The sequence below is a fragment of the Callospermophilus lateralis genome, chromosome 12, assembly GCF_048772815.1.
Source record: "Callospermophilus lateralis isolate mCalLat2 chromosome 12, mCalLat2.hap1, whole genome shotgun sequence".
Lineage (NCBI taxonomy): Eukaryota > Metazoa > Chordata > Mammalia > Rodentia > Sciuridae > Callospermophilus > Callospermophilus lateralis.
Window position 1 is genome coordinate 67,835,716 of NC_135316.1, and position 14,395 is coordinate 67,850,110.

General features: G+C 38.7%; 1 protein-coding gene across 5 annotated transcripts in view; it reads right to left on the bottom strand.

Moving 5' to 3' along the window:
- The window catches only part of Enox1 (ecto-NOX disulfide-thiol exchanger 1), a 533,584-nt gene that overhangs the window by 196,481 nt on the left and 322,708 nt on the right, over positions 1-14,395 (bottom strand). For 4 of the 5 annotated variants that reach the window (XM_076872046.1, XM_076872045.1, XM_076872043.1 and 1 more), the window contains 2 exons: positions 13,539-13,682; positions 12,552-12,689 (listed from right to left, as the gene is read on the bottom strand). In XM_076872046.1, coding sequence (XP_076728161.1) covers positions 12,552-12,689; positions 13,539-13,608 — 208 coding nt within the window. In that variant the 5' untranslated portion in view covers positions 13,609-13,682. The remainder of the gene's footprint in view (positions 1-12,551; positions 12,690-13,538; positions 13,683-14,395) is intronic. The other variant, XM_076872047.1, reaches the window with a different exon arrangement.

Consider the following 14,395-nt stretch of genomic DNA (forward strand, 5'->3'; position numbering starts at 1 on the left):
TTTCCTTAAGAAGAAAGTATCCTTTTGCTCTGTGGGCATTAACTTTCAGAAGTAAACCCTCAAGGTCAAAACTGTATCTTTTACGGTAGCAAGAAAATGTCCCTGATGAGGAAAAATATAGTTTACTACAGTTCAAAGATATGCGTCTTGACACAAAAACATCTTTTTCTTCAAGACAAAAACAGATTAAAAGATTATACAGAGTGTGTCTTAGGTTTTTTTGGTTTGTTTGATTGGCTACTATAGTGAAATACCATAGTCTAGGTGGCTTATAAACAACAAAAGTTTCTCACGCTCCTGGAGGCTGTAAAGTCCAAGAGTGGTGGTGGATTTGAAATCTGGCGATGTCACTTCTTGTTTCATAGAGGGCCTCTTCTCCCTGCATCCTCCCACTGTAGAAGGGGTGAGAAACTCTCCTAAATCTCTTCGCTGTTCCCAATCACAAGGGTGATGACTTCATGACTTAATCACCACCCCAAAGCCCCATCTCCTAAATCCATCACCTTAAGGGTTAGAATTTCAACATATGAATTGGGGGGGGGGGACACAAACAATCAGACTATAGCACAGTGCTTGAGTGCAGTTGATAATCAACATGCAATTTTAAAATTTGTATCTGCAAGCTAACTTATAGGCACTTTTTGGCTAAGCTACTTTGACAAAAACTATTTTTTTGTTGTGAAACTGTGTTGTAGTTAACACCACAGAAATTTAGCATTTAATCATTTTCTCTACCCATGCCCTGGCCAAATGGGGTGTACTGTTTCTCCAAGAGCCCAGCACCTGCAGTGACTTAAGGACTCAAATTTCACTTGCAGATTCTAGGGCCTCACAGTTCAGAAGGTCTAAAGCAGGCTCAGAAAGGTACTGTCCAGGAAACACTGATACAGGTGACTTGTGGAAACCGCCTTGAGTGATGGGTGTGCACTAGGCGCACATGGGCTGCCTCCGGATGGCCTGTAGAGAACAATGGCTTTGTCACTACTCCTAGGATGGGAGAAGTCAGGATGAGGGGAACTTTGTCACAGGGGCCAACCCTTCTCTTTTTATTCCCATAAAATAGTAATTCATCCAAGGTCACTCTCTTCTTCTTCCCTCCTCCTTCCTACATCTCTCTCCACTGAGAGTAAATTAACATGTCTGGGTCCCTACCATATGTCATATACTTTACGTTACTAATCTTGGAAATGGCAACAATTCTCTGATGTTATCATTTCCCACTTCATAGATAAAAAGACCCAGAGAAGTTATGTAATTTGCCTAAGTTTACACAGCTGAGAGAAAGGGCCTGGATTCAACCCTAAGAACTCAGGCTCTAAAGCTACCCATCATCTACTTCTTTCAAAAACAATTGCTCCACGTATGAAAGGCAAAATATTTTTTCTAATGCGAATACCACAGACAGGGTTCCCACCTACTGTTGTTGACAAAAGTTCATCTTACCTATGCTAATCCTAAAAAATTCAAATTTTCTTTTTTCTTTGAGAGAGCTTGCTTTACTTATTTTTAGATATAAATGTTCATGCTAGTCTTACATTTATTGTCATTTTTTTGGTTTCTGTCATAAATCTGAGAGTATGACCATTATGGTCTCATTCATAGCAGTGTACTTCATATCATTATGGTATTCCTGGTTCAACTTTAGTACTAATTCTAAATCACTGGAACCCAAATCCTAAATTCTTGAGATTTCCTGGAAATCCTCACATTTCAAACACAAAAATTAAATAATTGAAACCTTTTTAATTTTGATATAAGATTAAAAAAACTATGATTCCCCTCTTTCATCATCAATGATAACTTTCCACTTAAGCATTGGTTTCTTAAAAAATAATAATTTTTTTAAAATATGAAGATAGGGCTGATTTATCTTTAGACCTATCTTTTGCATAAGATATTTTGCTTTAGTTATTTCTCCCCAAATCTTGATAAAGTGGAAATGGTTTAGGTCAACAGACATGGATATCAGTTCCAGCAGTCTCTCCTTCCATCTGGGTAACTATTGGCTAAATTAGTTAATTTCACCAGGTTCAGTTTCTCACCTATAAAATGGGGTCACTAGTAGAAGACAGGTTTTGTTACTATCTTTTTTTGCATGCGTAGTAAAATCACTCATAAAAAGCCTCATATTTATACTGATTATAACTCTAAGGAACATATAAAAGCCTTTTAAAAGACTGTCTGAAAATTGCTGCTTCTAGCCACAAGGAAGTAACAGGGTATCATGGTTTGGAAGTGAGGTATCTCCTAAAAGCTCATTTTAATGCAAGAATATCCAGTGATGACATGATTAGATCATGAGAGCTGTATCCTAATCAGTGCATCCTTGTTTGAATGGAATGACTGGGTGGTAACTATGGGCAGGTGGGACATGGCTGGAGGAGGTGGGTCACCAGGGGCATGACCTGGAATGGTGTGTTTTCCCTGTCATCACCCACCGTGTCCTGAATTCCACCATGTTCTGAGCAGTTTTCTCCACTGTGCCTTTCCCCATGATTTGCTTCGGCACCTTGGACCTACAACAATGTCTGGCTTTCTGTGGACTGAGACTTCTAAAGCTGGGATCCCCAAATAAACTTTTCTTCCTCTAAATTTTTCTGGTTGGGTGTTTTGGTCACAATAATATCTAAAACATGGGATAGAATTTATCCTCCCATGTCAACCAAGATAGGAGACAAAATATGCCAAATGACAGTTTTTAAGACATGGGACAATAGAAGGCAAAGGACAATGATCATTAACAAAAGGGAAAAAGATGAAATGAAACCTATGACTGTCCTAGAAAGTGTAGAAAGTGTCCAGGACTTAACACAAGAAAAAAAACCCAAACAGAGACTGAAGCCTACTCTGAGTTCAGTATTTGTGGAGCCAAGGCCTCTGGAAATTACACAGCAGAATATAAGGAAGAAAGAACACATCAGAGAGCGAGCTCTGTGGATCTTCAGAGGGACATCCTCAAAGTCCTCGGCTGAGTGTCCATCAGGAAGTAACAAGCTGGGAGCAAAGCCAGGGGAAAGGAGCGCTGGTATCATTTCTGAAGATCATCAAGGGCTGGAAAGAGGTCTAGTTCCCAACAGGCAGAAACGAGAAACCATACACCGAGGAAATTCCTGGAAGTATTTCACCTCAGGAGTAGACTAAATTCTCTCTCGTCTTAAGGCAGCTCTGGACTTACCCAGGCTCAAAACTAAGCTGAAAAGAATCAAACTGTTGGGCTGGGGTTGTGGCTCAGTGGTAGAGCACTTGCCTAGCATGTGTGAGGCACTGGGTTCGATTCTCAGCACCATATATAATAAAATAAAGGTCTATCAACAACTAAAAAAAAAAAAAAAAAAGAAACAAACTGTTGCCAAGGAACTCCAATCAAATCTCAAAAATAGTTAATGGAATTTAAAAGGAACCCAGCTCTTGACAACATGAAATTCAGACTCTTCAGCAACCAATAAAATATTACTAAGCATGCAAAGAAACAGGAAAATGGGACCCACCACAAGGAGAGAAATCAATCAAGAGAGAGTCTCAAACGTTACAGATAATAGAATTAGCAGATGAGTACACTAAAGCAGCTCTTAAAAATACACTCCAGATGCACAAGAAGGTGGATGAAAGCTGAAACATGATAAGGAAAGACATGGAGATACATTTTTAAAACAGAAGTAATCTGGAAAGATAATGCTCAATTATGAGCAAAATACATCACAGATGTCAGATAACGGGGGTTAGTGGTTGAGGCTACCCTTTACTTCTACACATGATTAAAGACATAAAGGATATACTTTAGAATTGTCCAAGGACTGAGTATAAAAGTTGCTTTTACAAATCTTATGTATCTTTACATAATTATTTTTATAAATGTATTAATAATACATTTATTTAATTGTATGATTACTGACTGCCAAACTCTGTGTTTGATGAGAAGAAAAACAGATGAATTAGGTATGTTCTTGCCCAAAGAAACCAGAAAGTCTATTAGACAGATGACAGATAGATGCATAATATGATGTATCCACAACTTGAGAACGCACACTAAATGGTAAGGCTACAGAATATGAAAGGAAATAAGGAGAAACAAAGGATAGATAAATCACTGGACAATTATTCCATAGTTATAAATAAAAAGCTTTGACATTAACCCCAAACAAAAATCCAATATATACTAATGTGTATGCATGCATGTGCAGAGACACACATCCTTGTATCAGGAGAGGAACACCCAAATTAATTTTAATATGGAAACTTAACCATTTGGTTTTTCCTCCTGTTCTCTGCTGAATTAGAATGGCCCATCTGAAGAGAATTATGAATTTCAAGCATGGAATGAATGTAAATATTTTCCATCAGCTCGTGGAACTCGTAAAGATACCAAAATTTCTCTACTCCTGAGGAAACCAGGAAAATTAGGGAATGTGTACAGAACATATTAACAGACAAATAGATATACAATTATTTTAAAATACTTTCTCTAATTATTGTCTAGTTGGTAATAAAGTGACTAGGATAGTCAGACAGGCTAATGATTAGTGCATGTATCTGAGTATGACTGAATAAATAAAGATTAAACTAACCAAGAGGCATAATCTAGTATAAAATTTTTAGGATATTGTAGCACACACAGGAAAATCAAAAATCAAACATTAATAATTGAGAAGAAGTCAATCTATACAAAGCAAGCAAATTTATCTCTTTGATAGCATGGATGATAAAATTATTATATTAAGCATTTGACAAGCAATTTCACTTGATAACATTTCTAGCCAGCAAGGATGCAGGCTATTTTCATTTGTGAACACTTATTTGAAAATATTTCTTGATTGGCTTTAAGTGAGGTCAATTACCTTGAATAGGATCATGATACAGGCAGAACCAAGTATTTTTTGGAAACAATTTTCTACAGATTCTCTTCTCTCAAGAAATTCTGTAGATACACATATCACAAGCATAATACTAGAATGAAAGTTCCAAGACAGTGTGTGTGTGTGTGCCCAGCACCATACATGGATATAATTGGGCTCTCTACCTCCACCATCCATTTGTGAATCTGCAGTACAGGTGCAAAACCCACCTCCTCTCTTGCCACAATTAAATATAATCCCTATAAAACAATTTAATTAGCTTTGAAAAAGAAACACACACATACACACACACACACTTTTGGAGGTTGTCTTTGTGCTAAAAATCCTTCAATAATTTACACTTCAATAAAATCTCCACTCCTTACTTTGGTAGGGAAGATCTCACCTCAGCCAACCCCTGCAGATTCATGATAAGTGCCAACCTGCCAAAACCCACTCAACCCCAAACACCACTTCTTGCCCACAGACGTCCACCTTTCATTTCCTTGAAACAGCAGGGCTCCCATCACCTCAGGACCTTGCACAGGGCATTTTCTGTTCTTGGAATTTTATCATCTGCCCAATTTCCCCTTTTCTCCTGCTCTTCCCTCCTGCTACCTGGATAAGTTATCCTTCAGGGCTTACCCTAAATATTACTTCTTCAGAAAAGCCTTTCTGAACCCCACCTCAATACCACCAGACAAAGGTAGGTCCCCATAGAGAGCCATAATACCCCATAACTGTAATTAATCATTTGCACAGTTATTTAGATAACATTTACTATCTTTAGAAATACATAGGCTCCATGAGAGCATCATCTATCTGTCACATAAATTGCTGTTTCTCTACTTCCTTTAAAATACACTGCACTCTGAGAATCTTCAGTAATGAATAAATATGCCAATGTACTGTCCTAATATCTTGGAGTGAAGGTAAATAACTGTGCAAAGTGTAACAAAACTGTCAAAAATACATGAAATCAGGTACACAGAATGTGAAACATAAGCCAAGGGCCTATTTGCTATCTGACATTGGATAATGAGAAATCGTTCAACAAGATAGAAAATAAAAACAAAGGCAAATTCTGGGCATTATCTTTGAAAGAGCCCCCTCACTGTGCACCAGGCTGTCTGTATGCCCTTAATCATGACTGGGTCAGGGAGTGTCACCATTAATATCTGGAGAGACTCGAGACAGGAAGTATGCTGATATGGAGTATTCTTTTTATTTTAAAAGCAAGCACATGGGTTAGTTTATGGACAGACATTTCTCCTGGGTGTGTCTGTAGGTGGAAGCAATTATTTCAGGCAGGATTTCCAGATTATATTTGTTACTTCTGACCACTTCTCTGAATTCAAATGCTGGAGTCCAGGAATGGTCAGGAATCCAGTGGGTCACCAGGGCAGAAACAGGTGAAGGAGGAATTTGGGACATGACTGGAGATTAGACTGACACTAGTTGAACAGCCAAGGGCCCATCTAATTTCACAGCAAAAGCATGGCTAGGGCAGAAAGATCCCCAGGGCTTCCACAACCATTTGTGTGCTGTGGCTGCCAAAGCCACACATTTCCATCTGTGCTTCCTTCCTGAGCTCTAGAATCATAAGTGGACTCCTCACTCCATGTTTCCACCTAACAGGCCCTCCAAACTCTCCATCAAGCCTTTCAAAGGAAACCAGTCATCTTCCCCTACCCTTCTTCTCTTTATGCCTTCCCCTCATTCTCTTCTCAGTAAACGATCCTACTATTCAATTTCCAAGCCTATGTACCCAGGAGTCATGGTGATTCCTTACTCTTGTTATGTTCTACACAGACTCAGTCAATCATTTCCATTGTTTCTACTTTTAAATGGCTCATGAGTACCTTCAGATTTCCTGCTCTCTGCTGCCAGGATTATGACTGGCACTGTCATTATGATCTCTTGTCTGGGCAGCTCCTACAGCCCAATCTGACTTTCCTGTTGTCAGCCTTCCTACACTGCCACTGCTGCTCTGCAGAACTTACAAAAGTCCTCCGCAGAAACAGTGTTAACCCCATGACTCTCCTGCTTGAGGCTCTGCAGTGACATCCAACAGCACCCTTTATCTGTTATAACGTAACCACTTACCATGTTGATTTGTATCTGCCTATTTACTCTTTTCTGTTTCTCCCACTAGACTCTAAAACATGACAGCAAGGTCTATGTCTTGAATTCCCAGTATTCAGCACAACATCTGGCTCAGTAAATCCAGTTAAAAGGGTGATGCTTGAGGAGATGAAAGGATTTAACAAATGCCTCTTCATATCCGGGCACATTAGAGAGGATAAAGGTGTTCCTGGGAGGATTAAATAACCCCAGAAGGAAACTAGGGGAAAAATATCCTTAGGAAGCAGAGGAGAATTAAAATGAGTGAAAACATCAGTGAAGGGGAGAGGGTAATGAAGAGGACAGCGGGGAGACTATCTGCCACCTCAGCCTTCCCTCAGAGCCCTTCCATCATGGCTGACGAGGTGGCACAGTGCCTTCCAGAAGAATGCTCTAAAAAATGGCATGCTAAAAAATGTGGGGTCAAAGAGGTATGTTAACTTAAATTCAAAAACAGTTAAGGAAAGAGTGTTAGCACTTGGAAAGGTGATTTCAGAAAGTTTGGAAAAGAGCAAGGTAGAACATCATTGCCAGAGGGTATCCTTGAGGTACCACTAGTTCCCATGTGGGCCTGGGGCCAACTCCAGGACCCAACTCCTGCTCTTCAACTCTCCTTCCAGCTGATGACGATAGCTTGGGGAAAGAAACAAGGGCAGACAGTAAGGGAGCAACTGATCACACAGATAGTGTCAAAGCTCAGTATTCGATACCCAGATTTTAGCCTATGATGCCAGAAGTGTGTGGTGTATGTGTATATGTGTGTGTGGTGGTCCCTGGAAAGGGACAATACATGCCACCAAAAACTCAGAAGAAGATTTTAGGCAACACCTGTCAACAAAAGTTATTCTGAGACTTGAAATTAGGGTATTAGAGAGTGACACTGTTCAGCACAAACACAAACAAAATTATAAAACTAGATCATAGGAAGGATGTCTCATAAGGCAAAGAAGAGGAGCCCCCTCAGTTGACTGGAAAAATCTGGTGTAGATGGTTGCATTCTAGTGTCTCCTGAGATGCTAGTGAGTATTTTTTAAAGACTGAATTAGGTTTGAGGAATCTTGGTACTAGCTCCTACTCTTTGAATGTGCACACTGCACATTAGCGTAGTAAAGACTTTGAGAAATTCCATAAGGAAGTAATTTACCTGTGTTTAACTCAGAGTTTGCTATGGTTGTTAGTCCACCTAAATACTTAGATGTCATTTGCCCTACTGAACAACAACTGTGGGACACTAATGCTCCAATAGACCCATGTAGAAAACCTGGATTTATAACAAAGCACAAAATATTGATAGCAAAACAAATCAACAACCATCACATCACAAAACTGAAATAAACTATGGATATAAAACAAACATAAAAAAAAAATGACAGGTAGAGATAAACAGTACCTAATAGATAAGGCAAGACTTTGGAGTGTGGAAAGCAGGATTGGGCTCTAACAACAAAAAAGGAGTGTTTTGGGCAAAAGAAACAAGTTCAATGTAATGGTCTCAAGTAGCGCTTCATATGAGGAAGGCAAATGAAAGTTCCTAAAGTCGGAATGGAATTATGATGATAAAAGGAGAGGCAGATGCAAGAGGTGTGTTTATGGGAGCCCATAACAACAGCTCATCAGAAAGGTGCGACATGGCGGTAAACGGGATGTAATTCCCTGGGAAAGCCTCTGGATAAAATCAGAGGGTATGAAGAATGGACACCTTGCTTTACTGATAATTTTAATCTCTCAATAAACTGGAGAAGCAGCGAGAAAGGGGATTTAGTGTCAGTTTAATTTTAACAAATATGGGAAGAGTGCTTGGTCATTTAGAAATATCAGAAACTTTGGGAGAAAGCCAAGTGCTCATAAAATCCAGCCTCTCCATAATCCTGTCAGAGATATTTTACAGGGGATTTCTGGGAAGGAATGTTACACTAAATAATCTCTAAGTCCTTTTTTTGAAACATTAAAGACTGCCTCTAACATTCTACAGTCACACTGAAGAACTCCAGAGGTGGCCAGCAGGAACAATGAGGGAGAAACAGCTTTCCAGGGCTCCATGGCTATGCTGGAAAGAAACAAAGAGTACCACACAACAGGTACAGCACCGAGCAGAACACGCTCCCTATACACACATTATAGAACTGTCATAAATGAAACAATGAGGTGCTGGAATTAAAAATAGAAAGATCAGCAATACAGGATAGATATGCCAGAAACAGGCAAACACATACATAAGAATTTAATTTCTGATAAAAGACAGGAAAGCCAATGGAAGCATGGAAAATCAAAAACATAGCCAACTCCGGAGCAGGTAAATCATTATGTATTTAGAAATGGAATGAAGAACTTATACGGGAAAAATTAAACAAATTTTTTTAAAAAAAATACCAACATTAAAAGGCAAAATACAGACCAGATAATTTGAAGAAATATTAAGTCAAAGGATTAAAATGAGTAACACGTAACCAATTTAAAAAATTACCAAGAACCCTATCTGATAAATGGACACAGTATGAGAAAAATCTATTTATAAAGAGGAAAAATCAACGTTAAATAAAGGGTTAAGAAGGCATATTAGCTTTCTCTCACTGTGATAAAATCAACTTAAAGGGAGGGAAAATGGGCTGTGGTTTCAGAGGTTTCAATTCATGGCCACTTGGCCCTGTGTTTTTGGATGCATGGCAAGGCAGAACCATCATGGTGGGAGCCTGTGGTGGACCAAAGTTGCTCACTTCATGGAAGCTGAGAAGTGAAAAGAGAGGAAGGGGCAGGGGTCTCAATATCCCCTCCAGGGCATACCCCTAATGACTTAATTTCCTCCCCTCAGGTCCCACCTCCTACAGGTTCTACCTCTGTGCCAGAGGCTGTCAATCAAGCCTTTAGTATATGGGCCTTTGGGGGATACTTAAGATCTAAATCACAAAAGAATGAAAGTGCATGATTTGCATCCTAAAATAATTCAAGGTAAAATGGTAGGATCAAATTAGTGAATTCTAAATACATCTGCATATTTGAAAAATTAGTTGCCCAGTACATAAAAATAATCTTTAAAATGTTCACTTCTTTTGACCTACTAGTTCTACATGTGGGAATTTATATGAGGAAATAATTCTAACTGCTGAACAGTGCTATGTTTAAAAATATCCACTGTAATATTATTAGTTTAAAAAAAAACAAGGAAGACAGAGCCAATATTTAGTGAATACGTACTATATACAGATATAAGTTGCTTTTAACAAGTTATCATATTTAAGTCTCACAATGATTCCATAAGACAGGACCACCATGTTACATGAAAGGTAAAACACATTCACATGCTCAGAGAGAGTAAATTCCATAAAGTCACTCGGCTAGTAAAAGTGGAAAAGTGGAAACATTTAGAATGGTTAAGCAACATGAAGATGATTTATTTGATGAATTATTTACATTTTTAATATAAAAGCATGAAGTAGGAAAACAATTTGAGATGTTAACAAAGTGCATAAAATAAAATCTTGTATTCAATGTGATTGAAATATTTTCAAAGAAAGAAGACAGGTACAAAATACATGGACAATAACCATATACAAAAGAAAACCTTTTCACTCTTATTAGCTTGAGGTCAGATCAATAAAAGCAGCTGGCTGGTAACCCTGAGAACAAAGCAAAGTATCATTCCATTGTGAGACTGCAGAAAGGAGGAAGAGAATCCCAGAAAGACCCTGGAAGGCTCAAAACCTGTTTCAGCAGTTTGGCTAATACAGGAGATAGAGAACGTAATTCAGGGCAGATACGGTAAATCTTCTATAACGAGTAGGGCTATAATTCCTTTCATGGTAAGTTGCTGGGAAAATCATGAATTGGCCATGGTTAAAATGCCACAAGACTCAAAATCATATGAAAAATAATGAATAATTGAGATTTTGGTTTCCTCTAGAAGTCACACAACATTTTCTGAGAAAAGTGAGAGATGAGACAAGAATAAAGTAATTTCTGCTATATGAAATCTCAGTTAGGCAGGTGGGAAAACCTGGGTGGAAGATTACCAATCTTGTTCTCCTGTTATCAGAAGAAATGTCTAGATCAGCTTTTGAGGAAAGGGCCCTGTATAAACACATGTCCAACCTACAGACAATGTCATTTATGTATGCGCACCCTGATCCCTGCCACAGAGAGCTCTTCAAGTGTAGGGATTTCATAGTATCTCCAGGAATTTTATAAATATCCTAAGTATAATGTTTTATAATTCAATCTTCATCTTTCCTTTTCTCTGTCTGCTATTTTCCCATGTCCTATCTATCCTTATGTTCTTTCTTATTATATTAAAAAATGAAATATATATATTTAGATACATATGTGTACATGTATACATGGGTATATATGAATATACACATACATTCATGTATGTATACATTGTATATATGCACACCTATAATTTAACATTGCTAATTTAGACGTTTATCCATACACACTTTCTTTCTTTCTTTTTTTTTTTAAAGAAAGAAGAAAAAGAAATCAAATGCTTAGTCAACTCAGCACACAAAGTCCATGTTTGTGGGCCTGACTCAGCATTCCCAAGGCAACTGTTTCCTAAGTAGTACACACCATTCGCCCTAACTGAAGGGTTCATCTGCTATTACAACAAAGATCTTAGCATAATAACTGACCATCCCCTTTCCATGGCACAGCCTGTGAGGGTGTGGCCCATACCTGTTTTGTTTACTGCAGAACCCCTGTGCCAGGGCAGGGCCTGTCTTAGTGAGTGTGTGTTGAGTGAGAAAGTGAGTGAGGCAGGAACATGCAAATCCAATGTGTCTCTCCTCCAGAGACAGCCCATCTTACCTTCCTGAAGACATTTCCCTAAGAGTCCAAGTGACTGATCTGGAAATTACCAAATGACTCATCTGTACAACCATTTAACACCTGATTCTACATATGATTTTTTTAAACTCTTGTTTTCATTAGTTTTTTTTCCCAAATTTAGGGAGCTATGCTTTTCAAAAACACTTATAAATGTATATGTTTACTCTATTTCCCAAAGATTTTTTACAAAACACATATAAAATCCTCCACAAACGTGTTGAATTAAATAATAAAATCTTAAATGACCTTTGACATGGTGACATTTCTAAATACATTATCTATCAAATTCATCGACTTACTATTCAAAAGTGTTGTAGACTAAAAAATGTAGACTTGGGGTCAGTTAAGCTGAGTTTCTAGCTCTGACACTTCAAAGTTCTATTTCCCTACCTGTGAAATGGGAACACTGACAGAAGCAACAACAAAAATACATATCTACCTACTTCAGAGGGAAGACTGTAACCAAAGAGATGATGTATATAAATAAATTTTGCAAACCAGAGATCAAGCATTAGCCATTCTATATACAAATTTGAAAAATGCAATTGATGCTGTGAGGCAACAGAGCTGAGACACTGCATGTAGCAGTAACAGTGCAGGCATAAGAACAAGGCGACGAGGAAAAGAATCTCTAACACAATCCAACAAACATGCCCCACTCATATATCAAAGACCATGTTCAACACCGGCCGTGGGGAGAGATTACGGGCACCTGTCACCCAAACCCTTTGGCAACACTGCAAGCATCTTCAAAACCAGGTGAAAGCTTACCAGATACAAGCTGCTGTCCAGGCAACCCCACGGGAACCATGCCCAAGTTGTTCATAGCTGTGGCCCAGGCTGTGGGATCTGTCACGGACATGTTGAGCTGCGTCGTGTCTATTGCTATGCTCCCCAAACCATCAGCTGCTGTGGGAAAAATAAACTCTGGCTTAGAGTCAACATACAAGGGTCTTCACTTAAAAAAAAAATCACAGTTCTAAACATATGAGGCTTCATTTAGCACATTTTCACCCCCCACCCCCCCCGCCCATAGAGACACAAAAGTAATGATAATATTAAAGCACTACAATCTACAACAATGTTTTTCTGCAGACACAAAGAGTTCCAAAATACTTTCTGGGAGGAAATTTAATGACATGTAGTTTGCGTTATACCCAGCATGCCATTAAGGAGGCAGATAACCCTTGGAAAAAAGCAAAGGAGTGCTTCCTCCTCCCAGTGAAACATTAGACAAGTTCAAGGTCAAGAAGCAGAGCAGCAATACTCTATTGGTAAAGCAAGTCAACTAGCTTAGTAAACTGAGGATAAATAAATGTATCTGTTTCCAAGTGTAATTCTGGACCAGGTACTCTTAACTGTGCAACAAAAGAGCAGCTGTCAATCAGTAGGACTGGTCCTGATTGAATTTTTAAGTGTTACCTAGAAACACATTTCCTCCTTTTCACACTTCTCTTACATTAAAGAAATTAAGGAATCATTATATTAAGCAAATGCAGATGTCTACGTAAAGTGACTTTTCCAAAGTATTCCCTATAAACACTGATTTTATAAAATCAATTAAAAAATTAAAACACAAAGAGTACAGAGGTTTTAAAAAAAATGTGTTAAATTTGACTTCATGCTCTTTGATTTTCCCAAGTTTCATGGTCTGATTTTTTTCAGAGCCTCAGCTCCTGGTTTAATTCCTATTTTCATGGCCAAGCAAGCTTTTCTAGTGAGAACTCAAAAAGTCTTGTTTGCATCCTGTGGCTTTACCTGCAGCCATCATCTGGGGAAACTCCTGAGGACACTGAGTGATGCTCTCAATTCCACCTGCATCTACCATTGAATTACAAGCATCCTGGGAGGCAGGAGCACTTTGACAGCTGAGTTGGGGGTCCTGTTGGAGATCATCAGATTCTGCAAAAGGGGAGAGGAGTGTGTGAGAAACCATAATAGTTACCTGAGTGAGAACTTCACAGGACCAACTGTTGTGTATTCAAAACAAATAACAAAGAACAACTTCCAGACAGGCATAGAAGTACAGCTGCTTCCTGTTGGTCCCTCAGCAGCTTGTCTTGTGGCTCAGTTTCTGGGAGCTTGGTGAGATATGTGGGTCAACTCATCAACTCACCTAGCACCAGGCTGGCTTAATAAACAGCATGGTCTGTGTGTATGTCAATGCTCCACCTCGAATGAAGAGCCTTCACAAATGGGGCTTATCAGCCCCTGTGCAGCCTCTTCCACACACTGCACATCAATGGAGAGGGCAGACTCAGGGCAAAATATGATTTTTTTAAGTTAAAAAATTAATTGATGTTGTTATTTTGGGAGACAGTCGTCTGTGAAATATATTCAGAGAGCAAAGAATGTCAGGAGGAAGAAAAAAGCAAGAACCCTTTTGCTGTGAGGCTGGAAATGGAGGGTGCCTAAATTACAAAAGTCGGGAAAAGCAAGAGGGGAGAAGAGCAAGCTGTCCATAAAGAAATCTGAAGAGGGCTGGAGCAGCAAGAAAAAAAAAAATTTTTTTTAAGCTCTGTAGAATGGTAAACTTTATAGGTCAAAATTTGTTTGGTCTGGATTTTCCTTAGAATTGCACAGTTTAAATATGTTTTTTATTATATTCTCACAGC